The 21,665-nt window shown below is 44.6% G+C and overlaps 1 protein-coding gene across 1 annotated transcript; it reads left to right on the top strand.

Annotated features, from left to right (window-relative positions):
- The first annotated feature begins 1,192 nt into the window (after positions 1–1,192).
- GIMAP6 (GTPase, IMAP family member 6) lies at positions 1,193–8,540 on the top strand. The gene is made up of 3 exons (XM_006929496.5): positions 1,193–1,620; positions 4,185–4,269; positions 6,873–8,540. Exons 1-3 carry the CDS (start codon positions 1,447–1,449, stop codon positions 7,652–7,654), a joined length of 1,041 nt encoding a protein of 346 aa, XP_006929558.2. The 5' UTR covers positions 1,193–1,446; the 3' UTR covers positions 7,655–8,540.
- Positions 8,541–21,665: the final 13,125 nt, after the last annotated feature.

Below are 21,665 nucleotides of genomic sequence, written 5' to 3'. Positions count from 1 at the left end.
GGTCCTTAAGAAGAAGGTTTTCGGGGCGCCTGGGTGGCGCAGTCGGTTAAGCGTCTGACTTCAGCCAGGTCACGACCTCGCGGTCTGTGAGTTCGAGCCCCGCGTCGGGCTCTGGGCTGATGGCTCAGAGCCTGGAGCCTGTTTCTGATTCTGTGTCTCCCTCTCTCTCTGCCCCTCCCCCGTTCATGCTCTGTCTCTCTCTGTCCCAAAAATAAATAAACGTTGAAAAAAAATTAAAAAAAAACAACAACAGTGAATTAAAGCTGATAGAACAGGGGCACCTGGGTGGCTCAGTTGGTTAAGCGTCCGACTTCAGCTCAGGTCATGATCTTGCAGTTCGTGAGTTCGAGCCCCACGTCAGGCTCTGTGCTGACAGCTCAGAGCCTGGAGCCTGCTTCGGATTCTGTGTCCCCTTCTCTCTCTGCCCCACCCCTGCTTGTGCTCTGTCTCTCTCTGTCTTTCAAAAATGAATAAACATAAAAATAAATTTTTAAAAAGCTGAAAAAACAGCAAGATAGAAACTCTATTTAAGAAGGGCTTCCTAGGGAAACCCACCAACAACAGTGAGAACAGACAGGAACGTTAGAGGAAGCCAGCTCTACAGCTTCAGCAAATATGAACACAGCCCAACTCGTAGACAGATGAATACAAAACCTCACCCGCAGCTCTAGCTATGTTAATTCCTAATATAAGATAGATCCCATCCAGCTTTCCACATCCACACAAGGTGTGCTAACAGGAAAGAAGAAGTCCAGTCTGGAGACACAGGGATGACCAGACTCAGATATGGCACAGAATTGTGGATTGTCAGATGTGTGTGTGTGTGTGTGTGTGTGTGTGTGTGTGTGTGTTGTATACACACATACATAAAGAGATTTATTACAAGGGATTGGCTCAATTGTTTTGGAGCTGACAAGTCCCATGGCCCACAGTCAGCTGACTGGAGCCGGTGGAGTAGCTCCAATCTCTGAGGATGTGCCACCCAGGACCCAGCAGTTCCAGTCTGCAGGTCTCGACCTGAGAGAAAATACTTAAAGGAAGTTGGAGTTAAGGAGGGAGGAAGAGACAATGGGCGTCCACCACAATGGCGAAGGCATTGGTACGTGCAGGAGACAGGCAACTTGCAAACAAGGGAGGAGATCAGTAAAAAATCAGGCCCCTGGCACAAAATTTTCTGAAGGGTCTGCTGCTTCTTTCTAAGCCTCTGAGTTATCCTGGTTCAGGACAAAAATAATAACAATACTGATGTTCTTGTTTTTCCTGTTTATATTACCAAAGCCGCAGACAAAGTGCAAACAGCACGTGTTCCGACTGAGAAGGGCTTGGCCCTGGGTGTTCTCACCCACTTCCTGTTCCCCACACAGCAGACTTTGCTCTTTCTTGAGCAAAACTCAAGCAAAGCTTGAGCTGAGCTTTCTGATTCCATTTTACTGAAAACTATAAGCAATGGATTCTATATATTCATATGCCATGGACACTTTCCTCTACCTCTTCCAGTCAAAGTCCCCAGAAGCCTGCAATGTGTCGTCCCTAAAAGGAGAAACAAAGAATTCACAAGACAGCATGGACCCAGGAGACAGAAAACATGACCATTCCTCTTCCTCTATGGCTGACGGAGTGGTAAGTCTGAGTGAGTGAGGGTGTGTGTTTGTGTGCGTGTGTGTGTGTTGTGTATGTATGTTTCTGTGTGTGTTGTATGTTTGTGTTTGTGTATGTGCTGTGTTTGGGAGTGTATGTGTATGGGTGGAGTGTGTGTGATGTGCTGATGTGTATGTTTATGTTGATGTGTATCTGTGTGTTTTTGTGACTGTGTATGTTGTGTATTTATGTGTGTTTGTGTGACTGTGTATGTTGTGTATTTGTTTCTGTGTGTATGTGGGTGTTTTATGTTTGTGTGTTTTGTGTGTGTGTTTATGTGTTTATGTATTTGTGAATATGTGTGTGGAGTTTTCTGATTGTATGTGTGCAGTGTTATGTGTGACACGTTTGTGTGTGTATGTTTGTGTATAGGTGTATGCTGTGTTTATGAGTGTGTGTTTGCAAGTTTGTGAGTGTGTGTATGTTTGCGAGTGTGTGGGCGTGTGTTGTGTTTGTGAGTGTGGGTGTGTGCTGTTTGTGACTATGTGTGGTTGTATTTGAGTGTGTGTGTGTTTGTTGTGTTTGTGAGTCTGTGTGAATGTGAGTGTGGGTGTGTGTTTGCGAGTGTGTGGGCGTGTGTTGTGTTTGTGAGTGTGGGTGTGTGCTGTTTGTGACTATGTGTGGTTGTATTTGAGTGTGTGTGTGTTTGTTGTGTTTGTGAGTCTGTGTGAATGTTTGTGAGTGTGGGTGTGTGTTTGTGAGTGTGTGGGTGTGTGTTGTGTTTGTGAGTGCATGTGTGTAGTGCATGCAGTGTGCGTTTACAGTGGTACGAACCCATCCATGAATAAAAGTCAGAAGAACTCTGTTCCCTGCTCGAATTCACTGTTTAGCTCTGAGCAAGATGCTTTGGCGAGTTGACTCTCCTCCTGAGAAGCGTTAAGTGGGGGGGACATAGCTGCTTATGCTCTGTGCTGGAGACAAAACCTACCAAGTGCAGCGAGGCAGGCATGTGAGGTGCTGGCTAGGCAGGGGCAAAGCAGCGAGGCCTGGGGCGCGGATTTACTTGCTGGTGCAAGGCTGGGGCGCACAGTGCAAATTTTCTGCCTGTGCTCCTCACCCAGCTCACCTACCCGCCCTGCTGTTACTTTCCACTGAGCCTCCCCTTCTTTCTAAAGGAGTCACGAGATTTTGCTGGTGAAGTACTGCCTCAGTTTCCACCAAGGATGTAAGGAAGCGAAGGACAAAGAGGTTGAGGGGTCTCCAGGTACAGAGATAGGAGCACTAATCTCCTTGTTCCAGAAGCCCTTTGGATAGGCAAATGCTGTATCCCTGCTAGGGATAGCTGGGGACAGCTGTTCCCCTGACCTGGTCACTCTCTTTTCCTGAAGTCACATGACTTACTGGACTGTGACTGTTTTGAGCCTGACCTTTCAGAGGTGACATTGCTAAGTAAAGCCAACAACCATACAGCAAGGGCCACACTGACCTCCCGCTGGGCAGCTCCCAGGATAAGGGCAGGACTGAAGTCATTTGCCAGGTTAACAGAGTACAATGACTTTCTGAGGATGTTGTGGCAATGGGAAAACCATGCCTATCAGGGCCCCCTGTAGCTGGGTCTCCCCACACCCCACAGCCTTTGTCTGGTGACATTCATCTGACTGTGTCTCTGAGAGTCCTACATGTTCTGGAAAAACAGTCCTGGAGCCATGCAGTTTCCTCCCTGACTCCACAGAGAATATCAAGCAGCTATAGGCTGACGGGCCCCTGACATAGGCAACTGTGTTAGTCCATGAGGCAGGATGCACTGAGCGAGGTTACATGCTCTCCTCAGAAGGATGCCTGAAGTTCCTGGATAGAGTGGCATGGCCCTTCCCACAGGGGAGGAGACCTCAGGGACATTTAGTTCAGGCCTAGCATTCACACTTATGGGGACAATAAGGCCCAGGCAGTGTGACCATCCACTGTGACCAACTGATGGCCGTTGGAGATGAGCACTGCGGTCTCCTGGCTCCCAGCAGGACTCTGCCCCGCACCCTGATGGTCCCATTCCTGTCCTCACAGCAGAACCTGGCCACCAACCTGTAAGCCCTCTGTAATCCTAACTTCTTAACTGCCAAACCTTCCCCAAAGGTCAGGCCTGGACTACCCATTTTGGCCCAAGATCCCTGCCCCCATCCCCCAGCCAGTCCCTCGCCACGACTTCCTGCCCATGCCCTCCAGATACACTGTGGCCACACCAGTCTTCCCACTGCTCTCAGGACCCAGTATCAGACCTGCCTCTGCTCTCTGTTCTTTTCTCTCCTCACAGAATGGCTCTAGGACCCTGTCTCTCCAAATACTACCTCCCACCTCGGCTGTCAGGCCAGTTCACAGTTCACCTTTCTCCATGAAGTCTCTTACACTGCCAATAGAGACCACAGTAGGGATGGGGGGAGAGGAGAGAAAACAGGGTCTGCAAAGGAAGGAGAGACCCCTCAGACGCCCTCCTCTCTCTCCTCATTCAGGCTGCTCCCCTCAAACCTAAGCTTCTGGCAAGAGAAAGGCAAAAGTCAGGTGCCTCTTAAAACTGTTGAAAAACCAATAAGACATATTATGGTTTTCTCTAGATAAAGAAGGAAGAATATGAAGAGATTGTCCAGGAGAATCCTGCAGGAGCACTGTGTCAGGATCCTAAACAAGATGTTATAGGAGGTAAACTACTTTCTAGCAGAAATGAGCTTGAGAGAGGTGTGGATGGGGATGTTTAATGACAGGTGGTGCACTGGGACAGGCAGCAGGGTCCATCCCTGTAGAGATCTGCCCACCTGGGCTGCCATCAAGGGGGCTTTGGGTTGGGGGGGTCTTCCTTTACTGCAGCCAAATAAGACGGAGAGGGCCCTGATGGGCACAGCGGGGGAAATGAAGGGAGACACAGTGCCAGCCGCCCCCTTTACTAAATCTCTGTGCCAGGCCCAAAGAAAGGGGTCTGTGCATTTTGGGCTTGCTTCCTCAGGTAGGATGTGCTGATAGTCGGTGTGACCAAACGGCTCACTGGAGCCGGAGGCTCTGCAGCCAACAGACCCCATGCAGGTGCTTGGCTGGATCAGATGGGAGAGCTCTCAGGGTCATACGGGTTGCAAAGCAGCATGTGAGCAGACAGGATGTACTTGGCTGCTGCCTCAGAACTGGGCTTGGCCTTCTGGAGGGGGTTCTCTCCAAAAGCTACTGCATCAGGACCAGGCTTTTAACTTTCAAGGGCTCAACTTTGCCATCTACCTTGGGCAGACAGAATCTGGGAATGCTGGAAATCCATCCAATTTCCTTCCCAGAAGAAATTATTTGTGATTCATTATGTATTTTAACACAAACAGTTTTTTACTACATGAACTTCAATGGCCTGAGCCACTGGAAGAGAGCCTTATTAATAAACCACCAAAGCAAATTACCCATAGAAGTGCTGATACCCAATTTACCTATTCTTTTTTTTTAAATGTTTTTTGATGCTTATTTTTGAGACAGAGACAGAGCATGAATGGGGGAGGGTCAGAGAGAGGGAGACATAGAATCTGAAGCAGGCTCAAACTCACAGAGTGTGAGATCATGACCTGAGCCGAAGTCAGACGCCCAGCTGACTGAACCACCCAGGGGCGGATTTACCTATTCTTGCAGCAATCAAGGTTAAATATTACTTGAAAAATCCTCTCCAGCGCTCAAGTGGTATATTTAAATTCCAGTGGTGTGCTCTGGTCCCAGGCGTGTGCAGAGACAGGGTTTGCTACCTTTGCCCAGCTTTTCATTGGCTGGGAGGGCAGAGGTGAATGTTCCATGCTTCCCTGAAACCCTCATCCATTCACTCAAATTCCTTTCAAGTCGGCTGGGGGAAGCTGGAGGGAGTCAAAGCCATTCGGTCGGAATTGGCTGCTGGGTCAGCCTGGCCTGGGTGGCAGGCAGCAGAAAAAACATGTCATTGCTGAAGAGATTCTGAGGAAGTCAGTGTCCATCCTCCCCTCAGGAGGCTCAGGGCTCTGCTGTTGAGACACATCACTATCTTCAATGGGGGAATAGACTTGGAAACCATTTATTAGTTGGCATTTCTCTGTGTGCTCTGGGTCTCAGATCTGAAAGGTCAGAAGGGAATTAATTCCCTTCCTGGTGCTCAGCCCCAAGAATCCAAGAACCTTGACACTAGGTTTCTCGATATTAAATTGGCATCTCCAAGTCTCTCTCAGCTCATGGTTCTGGTATTCTGCTGGGTGAGAATGTCCAACCCAGACTTCAAGGCTGCTGAATAAGAATGTGGCCGCAGGGTGTTTCTGCACTTGGAGCCTGGGGGTGGGTTGAGGTGGTCCCACACTCCCAACATTCTCTGCCACAAAAGCTGAAGAAGGTGATATGGTCAGACGCATGAGGTCACGTGTTTCTTTTTCTTCCTGCTCTTACTGAGAAGGATCTCCAATCAGGGAGACTTAGGGAAGCCCAGGGTTCCATAGTCATACTGGGCTAATTCCCATCTGGGTGAGAACAGATGACCCTGATAAGAAATGGCAAAACCGAACCATAAAAATGTGGTATTCTACCACACCATCCAGCAATTCCCCTTCTGGGTGGATACCCAAAAGAACTGAGAGCCAGGGACTCAGACATTTGTACACTGATGTTCACAGCAGCATTATTCACAATAGTAAAGGGTGGAAACAACCCAAATGTTCATATATGTTTATGAATAAACAAAAAATGATACAAACCTACAATGGGGTATGATCCAGCCTTAAAAAGGAAGGCAGTCCGGACACGTGCTACAACATGCCTGAATCTGAGGGCGTTATGCTGAATGAAAGAAGCCAGACACAAAAAAGCAAATTCTGCAGTATTCCACTAGGATGTTCTACCTAGAATGGTCAGACTCTTAGACGCAGAAAGAACACTAGAGGTCACCAGGAATTAGTGCGGAGGGAGTAATGGGGAGTTGTGGTTTCATCAGGACAGTCTGGGATGATAAAAAAAATTCTTGAGGTGCACAGTGATGATTGCACATGATGTGAATGCACTGAGCGCCTCACCTCAAACTGGATACAATGATGAATTTTGTTATATTCTATAATTTTTTACATTGTCTTTTTACCACACTTGTTAAAAAAGGCTTTAAAAAGGCAAGAAAGAACGTGAGCCTCCCCCGTCCCCCTCCCCCCGCAGGTCTCCGGTGCAGAGGCGGGTCTTCGGCTCCCCCCTCCCCGCCGACGCCCTGCCCCGGTCAGGGAGCTCCCAGCCACGCGGCTCTAACCCCAGCTCCCTCTGCTTTGTTTCGGCGCTTCCAGGTCTGGGGACGGCCCCACCCAGCCCCCAGAGACTGAGGCTCCTCCTAGTGGGGAAAACCGGCAGCGGGAAGAGCGCGACTGGAAACAGCATCCTGGGCAGGAAAGAGTTCCAGTCTAAACTCAGCGCTCAACCGGTGACCCGGGCCCTGCAGAGGGCCAGCCGCGACTGGGCCGGCCTGGAGCTCGAGGTGATCGACACCCCCGACATCCTGTCCCCGTGTGCCCCGCTGGAGGCCGTGTGCGAGGCGGTCGTCTTTTCCGCCCCCGGGCCGCACGCGGTGCTGCTGGTGACGCAGCTGGGCCGCTACACGGAGGAGGACCGGCGGGCGGTGCGGCGCCTCCAGGAGGCCTTCGGGGTGGGCGTGCTGGCCCACACGGTGCTGGTGTTCACGCGCAAGGAGGACCTGGACGGGGGCTCCTTGGAGCAGTACGTGCGGGAGACCGACAACGAGGCCCTGGCCCGGCTGGACCGGCAGTGCTCACGGCGCCACTGCGCCTTCAACAACGCGACGGGCGGCGCGGAGCAGGAGGCGCAGCTGCGGGAACTCCTGGGGCAGGTCAACTGCATCCTGTGGGAGAACAACCACCGGCACTTCAGCAACCGCGCCTACCGCTACTGCCAGCGGAACGGTCTGCGCGGAGACCGCCAGGAGAAGCAGGTGCCCGGGGGGAGCGGCTCAGAGGAGGCGCCCGGCGCGGAGCCCTGGCGGGAGGGTCTGTGCCAGATCCAGAAGGAATCGGAGGAAGTTTACAGACGTCTGCTGAAGAGGGAGCCCATTTGAGCCTCGGCCGGGCCTCAGCCTCCGTGGCCAGCTGTCGGCCTCTCCGTGCCCGTGGGTCCTTGGCCATCCCAGTCTCCTGATCCGCGGGTGCGGTCCGGAGTGCCCAGCTCGAACCCCCCGGGGGCCTTCATCACACCTTCCGGGGCGGTTGAATGGCTTCTACGCTGTAGGGAGCAGCATGCCAGGTGGAGGGGAGAACTCTGCAGTGCGCGGGCGTCTTTCTGGAGGGCTGTTGCTGCGCATGGAGAAGAGAGCAGAATGGGGTCTGGCTCTGGCCATCTAGCTGCATAAGGAGATAGGTGCGCCTCAGGTGCACCTCAGCTTCTTTGAGGTTCTAGATGCTTCTGGAGAGTCTGACCAACTGATGGAAGCAGAATTGGAGCAGACTGGAGCAGCATACCCGCCCCTAGTCTCTTTTCCTTCCTTCAAGCTGTGTGACAGAGGGTCTCCAGTTACCTTCATCTGGGAGGGGTGGGAAGTGCTGGAGGGCGGTCAGAGATCAGAGGACACAGCGTCAGGTCTGTTTGGTTTCGTCCAATGGTTAAGTCTCTACAACCAGATTCCCGCGGACTACATCTCGCAGTGTGGAGGCCGGGACACCTCTCTAACCCAGACCTAATGGACCTCTAAGAAAGTTTGAGCGTTTCTTTTGCCAGAATATTCAGAAAAGTGTCTCAGGGCCCAACAAGACTTATTTGGGGGTGCATACTTAAGTCTTTGTGCCAGAACCATTTATTAGATATGCCATCAATTTCCCACTGAACTGAAGCACGTTGATCATATGATACGTTTTCATACTCTGTAAGATCTATGTCAGGATTTTCAATTCTGTTCTTGTCTCCTACTTTTCTTCCTTTCTTATGAATAAAATATTGATTTCATTTCAGAGGCTTTGCGTATAATATGTCAGTCTACATTTTTATATTTCCTTTGTTATTCTCAGGCATCCATTCTTCAGGGTGAAAGCTAAAATCATTTGCATTTCCATTAGAAGATTAATTTCTTTAAGTGATCTTGTTTTAACTGTCAGCTTTGTTAATTTCATAACAGAAAATACATTGACCCGATCTCGGGGTCCCTGAGTTCGAGCGCCGCGTCAGGCTCTGGGCTGATGGCTCAGAGCCTGGAGCCTGTTTCTGATTCTGTGTCTCCCTCTCTCTCTGCCCCTCCCCCGTTCATGCTCTGTCTCTCTCTGTCCCAAAAATAAATAAGCGTTGAAAAAAAATTTTAATAAAAAAATAAATAAAAAAGAAAATACATTGACCAAATGACAGCCTCATTCACTGAGTCTAAATGTCAAGTTACTCAAAACACGTTATCCAGTAAAAATCCTTGAAAAAAGAAAAATAAAATAATAAAATAAATAAAAATCCTAAAGAAATTGGTTTTAATTACATCCAATACAGTGGGTTCTTTTCTCCTTTATGATTAAAAATCAGCGGTGATAAGTCCCACAAGATTTCAGGAGAAGGGATAGATGGGGCACTATCGCTCCCTCAGCTTCAGACAATGGGGGAAGATGTGTGTGGATATGCTCTGGAAACTCCACAGTCTGTGAACCAGTAAGAAAAAAAGTGATGTGGGTGGAGGTGGGGGAGGGCTGAAGACAGAGTGTTGTCTTGGCCGAGGCTGTGAAATCGCCAGCTTCAGAATTTGTGCCTTTCTAAAAACATCTCTACACTGAACAAAGCATGAAAAATGGGGATGTGGACAACCAGAAGAGCTCAGTGCACACTAGGTTGTTTCCTCCCCTGCTGGGTCCAAGCAGCTGTTAAAAGTATCAGGGGTTGTTTCCAGCTCCCAACACTCCTGTAATAACACTGAAAAACTATGTAGAAAATACAAAATAATAATAATTATACAACAGTTGCTTGAAGGCACTGGGGAGTGACCAAATGCAGGCAGACACTACAGGGAACTGTAATCCCCAAACTGTCTAGAAGAAATTTTTTTCTGGAAGCCTGAAAGAATTGGTCATAGATGTCAGTACTGATGGCAGCAAAGATGGAATCTGAGGTTCCAGTTCACCAAGCATTCCATGGCGATACTGAAAGGGTCATGTTTCTGGAGTAAAAACCACATCAGGGCAAAGGGATTTGCTCTAAAAGAAGACCAAGCTCATGGACATTGAGGAGGGCAACTTTTGGGATGAGCACTGGGTGTTGTACGGAAACCAATTTGACAATAAATTTCATATTAAAAAAATAAAATAAAAGAAGACCAAGCTCAAAGTAGTCCCTTCCTAGGAATGTGTAAAACCAAGCCTTCTCACAGCCAAAGTGATCCACCAGTAATTTTTTTAAATGTTCATTTATTTATTTTGAGAGAGAGAGAGACAGAGCACAAGCAGGGGAAGAGCAGAGAGAGAGGGAGACACAGAATCCAAAACAGGCTCCAGGCTCCAAGCTGTCAGCACAGAGCCCGACGTGGGGCTCAAACTCACAAACCGTGAGATCATGACCTGACCTGAAGCCAGACGCTCAACCGACTGAGCCACCCAGATGCCCCGATCCACCAGTAATTTAAGTGCCTGCTACAACAAAGTCAATATTCTTCAGGAGATAGTAATATATTGAGTCTCTACAATGTATTATCTACAATATCTTATAAATTATTAAAAATTCTTGTTTTCTAACATAAGGATAGGAAGTTATAAAATTTCCCTCTACACATGTGTATCTACATCTCACAAATTTGTGTATATTCTGTTTTCACTATCAGTTTAAAATATTTTCTATATTCTTTGTGATGTTTTTTCTCACTCATGGGTTATTTAGACGTATGTGTTTGAGTTCCAAATATTTGAGTATTTTCTAGAAATTTCAGTGTTCAGTATGGTAAGCATTAGTCCTGTGTAGCTATTGAGCACTTGAAATGTAGCTGGTGTACCTGAGAAAAGGAAGTTTGAATTTTAATTTAGTTATAATTAGCTTTAATTTACATTTAAAAGCTGAAGCAGTGTAAAATATTTTACCATGAAACACAGCTTTGTTGTTTAGGTGGAAATAAATTTCCCTTGAATATTGTATTACATATTATTGCTGTTTTGCAATGCAAATGTGGGACGTATGCATTGTTTCTAGTGTCAGCCATAAACCTGTCACCGAGCTATAGTCCTGTCAATAGATTGATTCTGTTTGAGTAATCTTCTTTCACTGAGGCAATACTTGTGTTTGAATACTGGATGTAGACAGTACGAATCACAGTAATGCCTACCTACATTATAGGTGGTAATTAAATTTAAATACTGATTATTTTACTCATAATATAATTAAATTAATTTTTGGTTTACAAGTCAATATGGACAAATTTTTAACATTGAAATGAATGCATAATACTGATACAGAATGAATGGAGGTCACCAGGTGAACTCCATGACAAGAACAAAGAAAGAGAAAGAGACCAGACCAACATATGTTACAAAATTCATGATGAGCAGCAATTGCACTTTGTTGTAGTACAACAAAGCCAGAAACAAAGTGGTTAGAGACGTTTTCAGGATACACATAGGAATTTTGATGAAACATTTCAATCTCTCAACAATCAAAAACAAAATGGACAAAACTAGTAACTGAGCCAGAATCAAATGCCCAACAAAACAATTCTAAACAATTTTTAACAGGATCTGAGCTTTTAACTTGGGCCACTTTAAAGCAACTTTGAACCCCAATGTTTATAGCAGCACTCTCAACAATAGCCAAATTATGGAAAGAGCCTAAATGTCCATCAACTGATGAATGGATAAAGAAATTGTGGTTTATATATACAATGGAATACTACGTGGCAATGAGAAAGAATGAAATATGGCCTTTTGTAGCAACGTGGATGGAACTGGAGAGTGTGATGATAAGTGAAATAAGCCATACAGAGAAAGACAGATACCATATGGTTTCACTCTTATGTGGATCCTGAGAAACTTAACAGAAACCCATGGGGGAGGGGAAGGAAAAAAAAAAAAGAGGTTAGAGTGGGAGAGAGCCAAAACATAGGAGACTGTTAAAAACTGAGAACAAACTGAGGGTTGATGGGGGATGGGAGGGAGGGAAGGGTGGGTGATGGGTATTAAGGAGGGCACCTTTTGGGATGAGCACTGGGTGTTGTATGGAAACCAATTTGACAATAAATTTCATATATTGAAAAAAAATAAAGCAGCTTTGATTATTGCACAAAAAAGAAAAATGCTTTAGTTGGAGAGATGGTTAAAGAAATTACTACTTTGGCTACGGTAAGTTTTGTTGGAAAATTTTAGGAAAAGCCTAAGATTTTTAAAGTATCAAAATATGAAAGACCTTCCATTAAGGCACCAAACAATTGCCCATGGAAGAGGAGACCTTTTTGAGGAACCTCTATAATTGTTTTCCAGAGTGGCTGCACCAGTTTGCATTCCCACCAACGGTGCAAGAGAGTTCCCCTTTCTCCACATCCTTACAAATATCTGTTGCTTTCTGACTTGTTAATTTTAGTCGTTCTCACAGGTATGAGGTGGTATCTCATGGTGGTTTTGATTTGTATTTCCCATATGATGATGAGTGATGCTGAGCATCTTTTCAAGTGTCTGTTATCCATCTGTATTTCTTCTTTGGAAAAATGTCTGTTCATGTCTTCTGACTATTTCTTTATCTTAAAACGTTATTTTTATCTTATCTTTATCTTTAAACATTAAAAATAAGGCAAAAACCTCTTTGACCTTGGTGGCAGCAACTTCTTACTCAACATGTCTCCAGAAGCAAGGAAAACAAAAGCATAAATGAACTATTGGGACCTCATCAAGATAAACCTTCTGCACAGCAAAAGAAACAATCAGCAAAACTAAAAGGCAACCAATGGAATGGGAAAAGATATTTGCAAATGACATCTCAGATAAAGGGTTAATATCCAAAATCTATAAAGAACTTATCAAACTCAACACTCAAAAAAATCAAATAATCCAGTGAAGAAATGGGCAAAAGACATGAGTAGACACTTTTTAAAAGAAGACATCCAGATGGCTAACAGACACATGAAAAAAAAATGCTCAACAGCATTCATCATCAGGAAATACAAATCAAAACCACAATGAGATACCACCTCACACCAGTCACCATGGAAAATTAACAACGCAGGCAATGACAGATGTTGGCAAGGATGCAGAGCAAAAGGAACCCTTTGACACTACTGGTGGGAATGAAAACTGGTGCAGCCACTCTGGAAAACAGTATGGAAGTTCCTTAAAAAATTAAAAATAAAACTACCCTACGGCCCAGCAATTGCACTACTAGGTATTTATCCAAAGGATACAGGTGTGCTGTTTCAAAGGGGCACAAGCACCCTAATGTTTATAGTAGTGCTATTGACAATAGCTAAAGTATGAAAAGAGACCAAATGCCCATCAATAGATGAATGGATAAAGAAGATGTGGTATATTGTCTCAGACTTTGAGTCTGGAGTTCTCTCTTGTCCAGCAAGAGAGCTGATGCAGAATTGAATATGAGAGAGGCTAATGTCCAGGATGAGACAAGAGACCTGAGTAAGGGTCCTTGCTCTGTATTTATTAAGATCAGAAGGCTTACAAACGTTATGGACATGCAGAAAGAGACAATAAAATAGTGATCATTAATTCATGTGTGTGAAAGAAAGGGGGTTTCGAAAGTATGCAGTGTTAGGGGTTTGGGTCAATATAAAACAAAATCCCAGTGTCAAGCATAGGGCTGTTTACTGCAGGCACCAGACACCGTGTCTGTTTATCTTAACCTTTCTAGGGGCTAAGTCAGATAGAGCATGCTACTTCAGGGTTAACAAGACATTTTTCTTGCTGATTAGCTCTGGGTGCTTTTGTCCTGTAAAGGCTTTCCGCTTTACATTTTGTTTACTTAATGATAAATCCTGGGGCTTTTGCCCTGCTGTGGCAGTTTTCCACCTCAAGCTGCTCTTGGACGCTTTCATCTTGTGAAAGCAGCTTCCACTCTATGCTTCATTCTACGCTGAGTGCTTTCGCCCTGTGGCGGTTTTCTGCTCAGAGAATTCTTAAACTTATTCCCCATTGTATATATAAAATGGAATATTGCTTGGAATCAAAAAGAATGAAATTTTGCCATTTGAAACAACGTGGATGGAACTAGAGTGTATTATGCTAAACAAAATTAGTCAATCAGAGAAAGACAAATATCATATGACTTCACTCCTATGTGGAATTTAAGATACAAAACAGATGAACATAACGGAAGGGAAGCAAAAATAATGTAAAAACAGGGATGGAGACCAAATATAAGAGACTCTTAAATATAGAGAACAAACTGAGGGTTGCTGGAGGGTTATGAGTGGGAAGATGGGCTAGATGGGTAACGGGCATTAAGGAGGACACTTGTTGGGATGAGCGCTGGGTGTTATATGTAGGGAATGAATCACTGGATTCATTATTATTATTGCACTATATGCTAACTAACTTGGATGTAAATTTAAACAAACAAACATTAAAAGTAGAACTACTGTATGATCCAGCAATTGCACTACCAGGTATTAACCAAAGGATACAAAAATACAGATTTGAAGGGGCACATGCACCCTGATGTTTATAGCAGCACTATCAACAATAGCCAACTATGGAAAGAGCCCAAATGTCCACCGACTGATGAATGGATAAAGAAGATGTGGTGTATATATGTACAAGGGAATAATACTCAGCAATCAAAATGAATGACATTTTGCCACTTGCAACGACATGGGTGGAGTTAGAGTGTATTATGCTAAGCAAAATAAGTCAATCAAAGAAAGACAAATACCATATGATTTCACTCACATGTGGGATTTAAGAAACAAAACAGATGAACACATGAGAAGGAAAAAAGAGAGAAGGAAGCAAACCATAAAGACTCTAAACTATAAAGAACAAACTGAGGGTTGATGGAAGGAGGTGGGTGGGGGATGGGCTAGGTGGGTGATGGGTAATAAGGAGGGCACTTATGATGAGCACTGGGTGTTATATGTAAGTGATGAATCACTAAATTCGATACCTGAAGCCAATTTTACCATATATGTTAAATAACTAGAATTTAAATAAAAGCTTAAAAAGAAAAAAGACAAGATCTTTTTAATAATATCAAAGATTAATTGATATAAAATTTGAAAACTTTCAAGTATTTTTCTTTAGAACCATATGAGAAGTATGATATAAGACACTGGCCAAATAACATTTTTAGTGTGTCTTAAAATATTCCCAAATCTATGAAGAGATGTTGTAAATTCAAGGCAAACAATTAAAGGTATGGGGATTTCAAAATCATTTGAGCCTGTCCAATGAGAATTTTAATAGATATTTGGCACCAATCTTTCACAATGGAGATCCCTGCGTAAGGCTCCAGCTTCGATCTCATGCTGTATGCCCCAGAATTACTGAATCATGTTCTTTCCCAGTGCTGGATCCTGCCTTTATTTTGCTTTGATTGTTTCCAGAAACATATCAGCTCCCACCACTTAAACAGAGTATTTGATCAGGAAAACATAATCTAGGTACCAAAAGTAAAATGTAGGGACACCTGGATGGCTCATCAGTTAAGCATCTGACTCTTGATCTCAGCTCAGAGCTTGATCTCACGATTGTGAGTTCAAGCCCCATGTTAGGTTCTGCACTGGGCATGAAGCCTGCTTGAAAGAAAGAAAGAAAGAAAGAAAGAAAGAAAGAAAGAGGGAGGGAGGGAGGGAGGGAGGGAGGGAGGGAGGGAGGAAGGAAGGAAGAACTTTTAATCTAGGAAATGAGAGAGTTGCCCACGCATGGGAAGGCTGGGAATGCAGGAGTTTGAGAAGCTAACTGGGGCTCTGAAACCAGCAATTCTCATGGCCATCAGTGATGAAGCATAAAACCTGTGTGTTTGCAAAAGTTTCCAGAGAATGGTACTCCATCCCGTACATGTTCCAAATCCCAAGGGAGCGTCTTGCATTAGTGAACTTTAACCTGGACCTACAGGAGAAGGGATGATATGGAATGTCATTCTAGGTTCCTTCCCTGTGATGCAGAGAAGGGACCTTGAGGGACAGTGAGTGTTGTCATGGTGACAACAGGGGATTTGGCACAGCTGAATAATTCATAGGTAAGGATTCACCTTATATCTGTTCTTATGGAAACATTCCCTATCTCATCCAAGACATCAAATAAGACTAGTACCTATTTAATGCTGGGTGTGCCTGGGACAAAGTACTAATTTATTATCTCGTATTTTAGTCACTTGTGTCTCAGGATGTTGACAGTTACTACCACAGTAGTGGGTGGCAGAAAACTCTTCCCTGTTCAGTGTCGTGCACCAAATTCCTGGCATACATGAGGCATCTGTAAATGTTTCTTCACCCTACTCCTTGGAGATTTAGTGAAACTTGGCTCAAGGTACATTTCCATAGCCTAGAGAGGCCAAAAGCCTTCATGCTCTTTCTGGGAATTTTCTGAGCTCACTTCTTTAGGCTTTCCTCTACTTTCTCAACCATATGCATTGACCCATTTCACCCCATTTGATGTAGTTCTTCAGCTCTTTAACTGGTTTCCACAATAACAACATATATTAACCATTTTTTTTAAGTTTATGTACTTATTTTGAGAGAGAGAGTGAGAGAGGGGCAGAGAGAGAGGGAGAGACAGAATTCCAAGCAGGATCACAAAACCTTGATCATCACCTAAGCCAAATGAACCCAGGAATCAGATGCTTAACCAACTGAGCCACAGAGGTTCCCCATTAGCATTTTTATGAAAGTCACAGGGAGGGGTCCCACAAGCAGCAACTTACTGCACCAAGAGTTGACTCTCCTCTCTCTGGCTCAGAGGAGGAAATGCCAATCCCTCCAACTCCACCACCCAGGAAGTAGAAACTCTGCTGTGAGCCCTTCATAAATGATCTCCTCATGAAAGGCAGAGTGATTGATCTGTTTCAGAATGTGAGAATGTTAGGACAGTCTGACTTCCAGTAGACCACTTTTTCCTATTATATTTTATTTTTCAAAAACAGGAAGCAGATGGTACTTTCTCCATTTTAGCTTGCTGGGACCAGACGTGACCCACACTTTTGGATACTTATTCCATTCTGTATGCACACCAAAGAAATTATTTCTGGCAGGTCCCAACTGAGTCACCTTCTCAGACAGTAAATCTGGTTGTCAGATAGTCCCAGGATGTACGACTAGCTCTGTTCCATTCAGGGAGAAGAATAAAGTCTTCTAACTTTGGACTCCAGTTCCTGCTCTGGTCTCTACTTCCTCTTTACTAGGGAGCCCTAGACTTTTGATAGAATTCTGGTATTTTGCCTTATTTGATTTAGTTCTTTGCATGTACACTTGAGAATCTTGGAAAGGAGTCTTCAGTACTCTGAATCCAGCTGGTAACATTTTCCCTTTCAAACACAGGATTATTTGCTCCTGGGCAGTCACTCTGAAGGGATAGTCCCAGACAAGCAGCATCAACAACACCTGTGAGTTTGCTGAGAATGCAGATTCTCAGGCTCCACTGAGAGCTTACTGAATCAGAAACTTTGTACTTTTTTTTTTTTTTTTTAAATTTTTTTTTTCAACGTTTATTTATTTTTGGGACAGAGAGAGACAGAGCATGAACGGGGGAGGGGCAGAGAGAGAGGGAGACACAGAATCGGAAACAGGCTCCAGGCTCCGAGCCATCAGCCCAGAGCCTGACGCGGGGCTCGAACTCACGGACCGCGAGATCGTGACCTGGCTGAAGTCGGACGCTTAACCGACTGCGCCACCCAGGCGCCCCAGAAACTTTGTACTTTAACAAGCCTTCCCACTGGCTCTGATGCATGCTAATGCTTCAGAAAATATAGAGAATGTGTGAAATGAAGAAGCATTAAGAATTGTATGAAAATTTGGTTGGGAGATTGTCAAGGGAATTCACCTTGAGGGTGAGAATGACATAGCTGTGCAGCAAGGTGTAGAGAAAATTCACCCAAGCGACACATAGCTCATGTTGCTTGTCATCTGTGTGTTATCCACCTGGCCTTTGTTCCTTACTAACAAAACTACAGTTGTTAATAAAAGTGATGTATCATGTGAAATACTAAATCACACAGTGTTTCTTGCAGCTGTGGTAACCACATGATCAAGAGATAGAAGCCAAAGTCCTGGGGATTTCTGGGCTTGCTTTGCTTTTGTAATACAAGTGACATTCTGTTTTCCTTTTTGTTTCTTTCTTTTAAGTTTATTTTGAGACAGAGATAGAGATAGAGATAGAGAGAGAGAAAGAGAGAAAGAGAGAGCAGAGGAGGGGGAGAGAAAGAGGGAGAGAGAAAACCTCAAGCAGGCTTTGCACTGTCAGCCCAGAGCCCAAATCTGGGCTTGATTTCAGGAACCATGAGATCATGACCTAAGCCAAAATCAAGAGTTGGGCACTTAACTGACTGAACCACCCAGGAGTCCCTGCCTTCCTTATTGTTTCTATCTTCTTTCCATCTGTAAGGCAGAGGTGAAACAGTCATCTTGCTTCTTTGAGACAAAAGTCACTTGCAAAAAATGGCGGAGCAGGTAAGGAGACAAAAATCAAGTTATCAGGTTCTTTGGAGAGTTACATCACCAACTTTTGTATAAAATTTGAACCTTTTGTTTGTTAAGCCACTTTAGTGATGTTTCCCTTATGTGCAGCCCAACATACTCCAGCTGATATTCCAGGACTGAATGAGAATCACTGCCAAATCAGCCACACTGAGAAACAGGGGACACCATTCAACAGGTAGAGGATGGGATCCCATCCTTCTCAACAAACCCCCATGTTACCTAGGCATCTCTCTCCCACTGAAGGAGAGGAATGTGATGGTGGCGTGGGGGGGGGCATGACTCTCAAAGTCACTTAAATAGACTGAACTCTGTCTAAAGGTTCTCTTTGACAGATCACATTGGACTTCTTTAAACAACATGAAACATTTCGCTGTGATTTTTCTCTGGAAGTAATGGGTAAGACCGAGGAAAGACTAGAAAAATTAAAGTTTTTACATTTCTCTCTATTTTAAATGTAGTCTATGTTTAATTTTGCTATGTAGGCTGTTCCCATGTACTCCACACTGCTCCACAAGAAGCAATTGACTTAAAGTCTTAGGGGACTCATTTCCATAAGCTTGCTCAAAGTATTTTTCCCACAAAAGCAACTATTATATCAAAAGGAATTAAAAATAGAGTTAAAATTTCCCTATCTCAGTGTCCTTTCTCACAAATGTCTATCAGAGATATAATGCTTAAGAAAATGAGCACACCACGGAGCACAGGAACTATTTTTATTGACGAAAAAGTTACAGAAAATATGAACATATAGGACTTAAAATGCCCTAATAATAGATTTTAATACACCATTCTCAGTACAAAACAAACCAAGTAGGGGAGCCTGGGTGGCTCAGTTGGTTAAGCATCTGACTTTGGCTCAGGTCATGGTCTCACAGCTTGTGAGTGTGAGCCCTTTATTGGGCTATGTGCTGACAGCTCAGAGCCTGGAGTCCGTTTCAGATTCTGCATCTCTCTCTCTGCCCCTCTCCTGCTCACATTTGGTCTCTCTCTCTCAAAAATGAATAAGTACTAAAAAAATAAAAACAAAAACAAACAAAAAACAAGCCGAGTAGCCAAAAAAGAAAAAAAAATAGTAAGTAAAGAGCTAGAAGAGTAAACAACATAATGAAGAAATTAGATCTCATGGATATATTGAGAATTTACTCTCTTCTCTATAATAGCAGAGAATACACTCTTTTTGCAGGCACTCATAGAACATTCACAAAACTTGATCATTAGCAAACCTCAGTGAGTTCCATAAAGTAGAAGTATTGCAAACAACATGCAATAAAACCAGAAATCACTTTTGTAAGGTAATCTGGAAATTAACTTTTAGGAAAAAAGTTTTGTGGAAAAAAATTATAAACTGACACTTTGGAGTTTCTAAAAATGATGATCATGAAAACACTAAATAGCAACAGCTATAGGATTCATTTAAAGAAATGAGGGGAGGGGCGCGTGGGTGACTCAGTCAGGTGAGGGTCCGACTTTGGCTCAGGTCATGATCTCACTGTTCGAAGCCTGCATAGGGCTCTCTTCTGTCAGTGTAGAGCCCAGTTTTGATCCCTCCTCTCTCTGTACCTCCCCCACTTACACTGTCTCTATCTCTCTCAAAAATAAACAAACATTGGGGCACCTAGGTGGCTCCGTTGGTTCAGTGTTGTACTCTTGCTTTCAGCTTAGGTGATGATGTCACAGTTTTGGAAACAGCTCCGATCTGACAGTGGAGCCTACTTGGGATTCTCCCTCTCTCTCTGCCCCTCCCCCGAGCATACTATCTCTATCTCTCTCAATATAAATAAGTAAACTTTAAAATAAATGAATAAATAAATCAATAAACATTTTTGAAAATAAAGAAATGAGGGGAGAAAATTCATTGCACCCAAGACTTCTCCAATAAGAATAAAAGAATGAAAAATAATAAATTCAATTCCCACCTCCAAAAATACCTGTGAAAACTAAAAGGAAGTAAACCAAAGGAAAGTATGGAAATAATAAAGATGAAAACAAAAATTAATGTAGTAGGGAGGAAAACACACTAGGCTTAATTAACAAATTAAAATTCAGGCTTGTCAAAAAAAATTAAACTATTAATTATTTTTTTGGAGAAGAGAAGGGGAAAGGACCACAAATAAAATTTTCAATATGATAAGAGGTTATGGCCATTGAATTAGAAGAAATTTTTTTCTTTTTTATTTAATATGAAATTTATTGTCAAATTGGTTTCCATACAACACCCAGTGGTCATCCCAACAGGTGCCCTCCTCAAAGCCCATCACCCACTTTCCCCTCCCTCCCACCCCCCATCAACCATCAGTTTATTCTCAGTTTTTAAGATTCTCTTGTGGTTTGGCTCTCTCCCTCTCTAACTTTTTTTTCCCCTTCCCCTCCCCCATGGGTTTCTGTTAAGTTTCTCAGGATCCACCTAAGAGTGAAAACATATGGTATCTGTCTTTCTCTGTATGACTTATTTCACTTAGCATAAAACTCTCCAGTTCCATCCATATTGCTACAAAAGGCCATATTTCATTCTTTCTCATTGCCACGTAGTATTCCATTGTGTATATAAACCACAATTTCTTTATCCATTCATCAGTTGATGGACATTTAGGCTCTTTCCATAATTTGGCTATTGCTGAGAGTGCTGCTATAAATATTGGGATACAAGTGCCCCTATGCATCAGCACTCCTGTATCCCTTAGAAGAAATTTTTAAGGGGATAGCGGCAAGATGGTGGCTTAGGAGGACGCTGGGCTCACCGCACGTCCTGCTGATCACTTAGACTCCACCTACACCTGCCTAAATAACCCAGAAAACCACCAGAGGATTAGCAGAATGGAGTCGCCGGAGCCAAACGCAGACGAGAGGCCCACGGAAGAGGGTAGGAAGGGCGGCGAGGCGGTGCGCGCTCCACGGACTGGCGGGAGGGAGCCGGGGCGGAGGGGCGGCTCGCCGGCCAAGCAGAGCCCCTGAGTCTGGCTGGCAAAAGCGGAGGGGCCTGACGGACTGTGTTCCCACAACAAGCGCGACTTAGCGTCTGGGAGGTCATAAGTTAACAGCTCTGCTCGGAAAGCAGGAAGGCTGGAGGACAAAGGGAGGGAGAGCTGCTGAGCCCCCTGACGACAGAGCTCAGTTTGGTGGGGAACAAAGGCGCTCGCCAGCGCCATCTCCCCCGCCCATCCCCCAGCCCAAATCCCAAAGAGAACCAGTTCCTGCCAGGGAACTTGCTGGCTCCACGCAAACACCCAACTCTGTGCTTCTGCAGAGCCAAACCTCCGGCAGCGGATCTGACTCCCTCCCGCTGCCACAGGGCCCCTCCTGAAGTGGATCACCTAAGGAGAAGCGATCTAAGCCTGCCCCTCCTGCCCCTGTGCACCTTGCCTACCCACCCCAGCTAATACGCCAGATCCCCAGCATCACAAGCCTGGCAGTGTGCAAGTAGCCCAGATGGACCACACCACCCCACAGTGAATCCCGCCCCTAGGAGAGGGGAACAGAAGGCACACACCAGTCT

Source organism: Felis catus, chromosome A2 (genome assembly GCF_018350175.1).
Source record: "Felis catus isolate Fca126 chromosome A2, F.catus_Fca126_mat1.0, whole genome shotgun sequence".
NCBI lineage: Eukaryota > Metazoa > Chordata > Mammalia > Carnivora > Felidae > Felis > Felis catus.
This window is presented reverse-complemented; position numbering and strand designations above follow the sequence as displayed.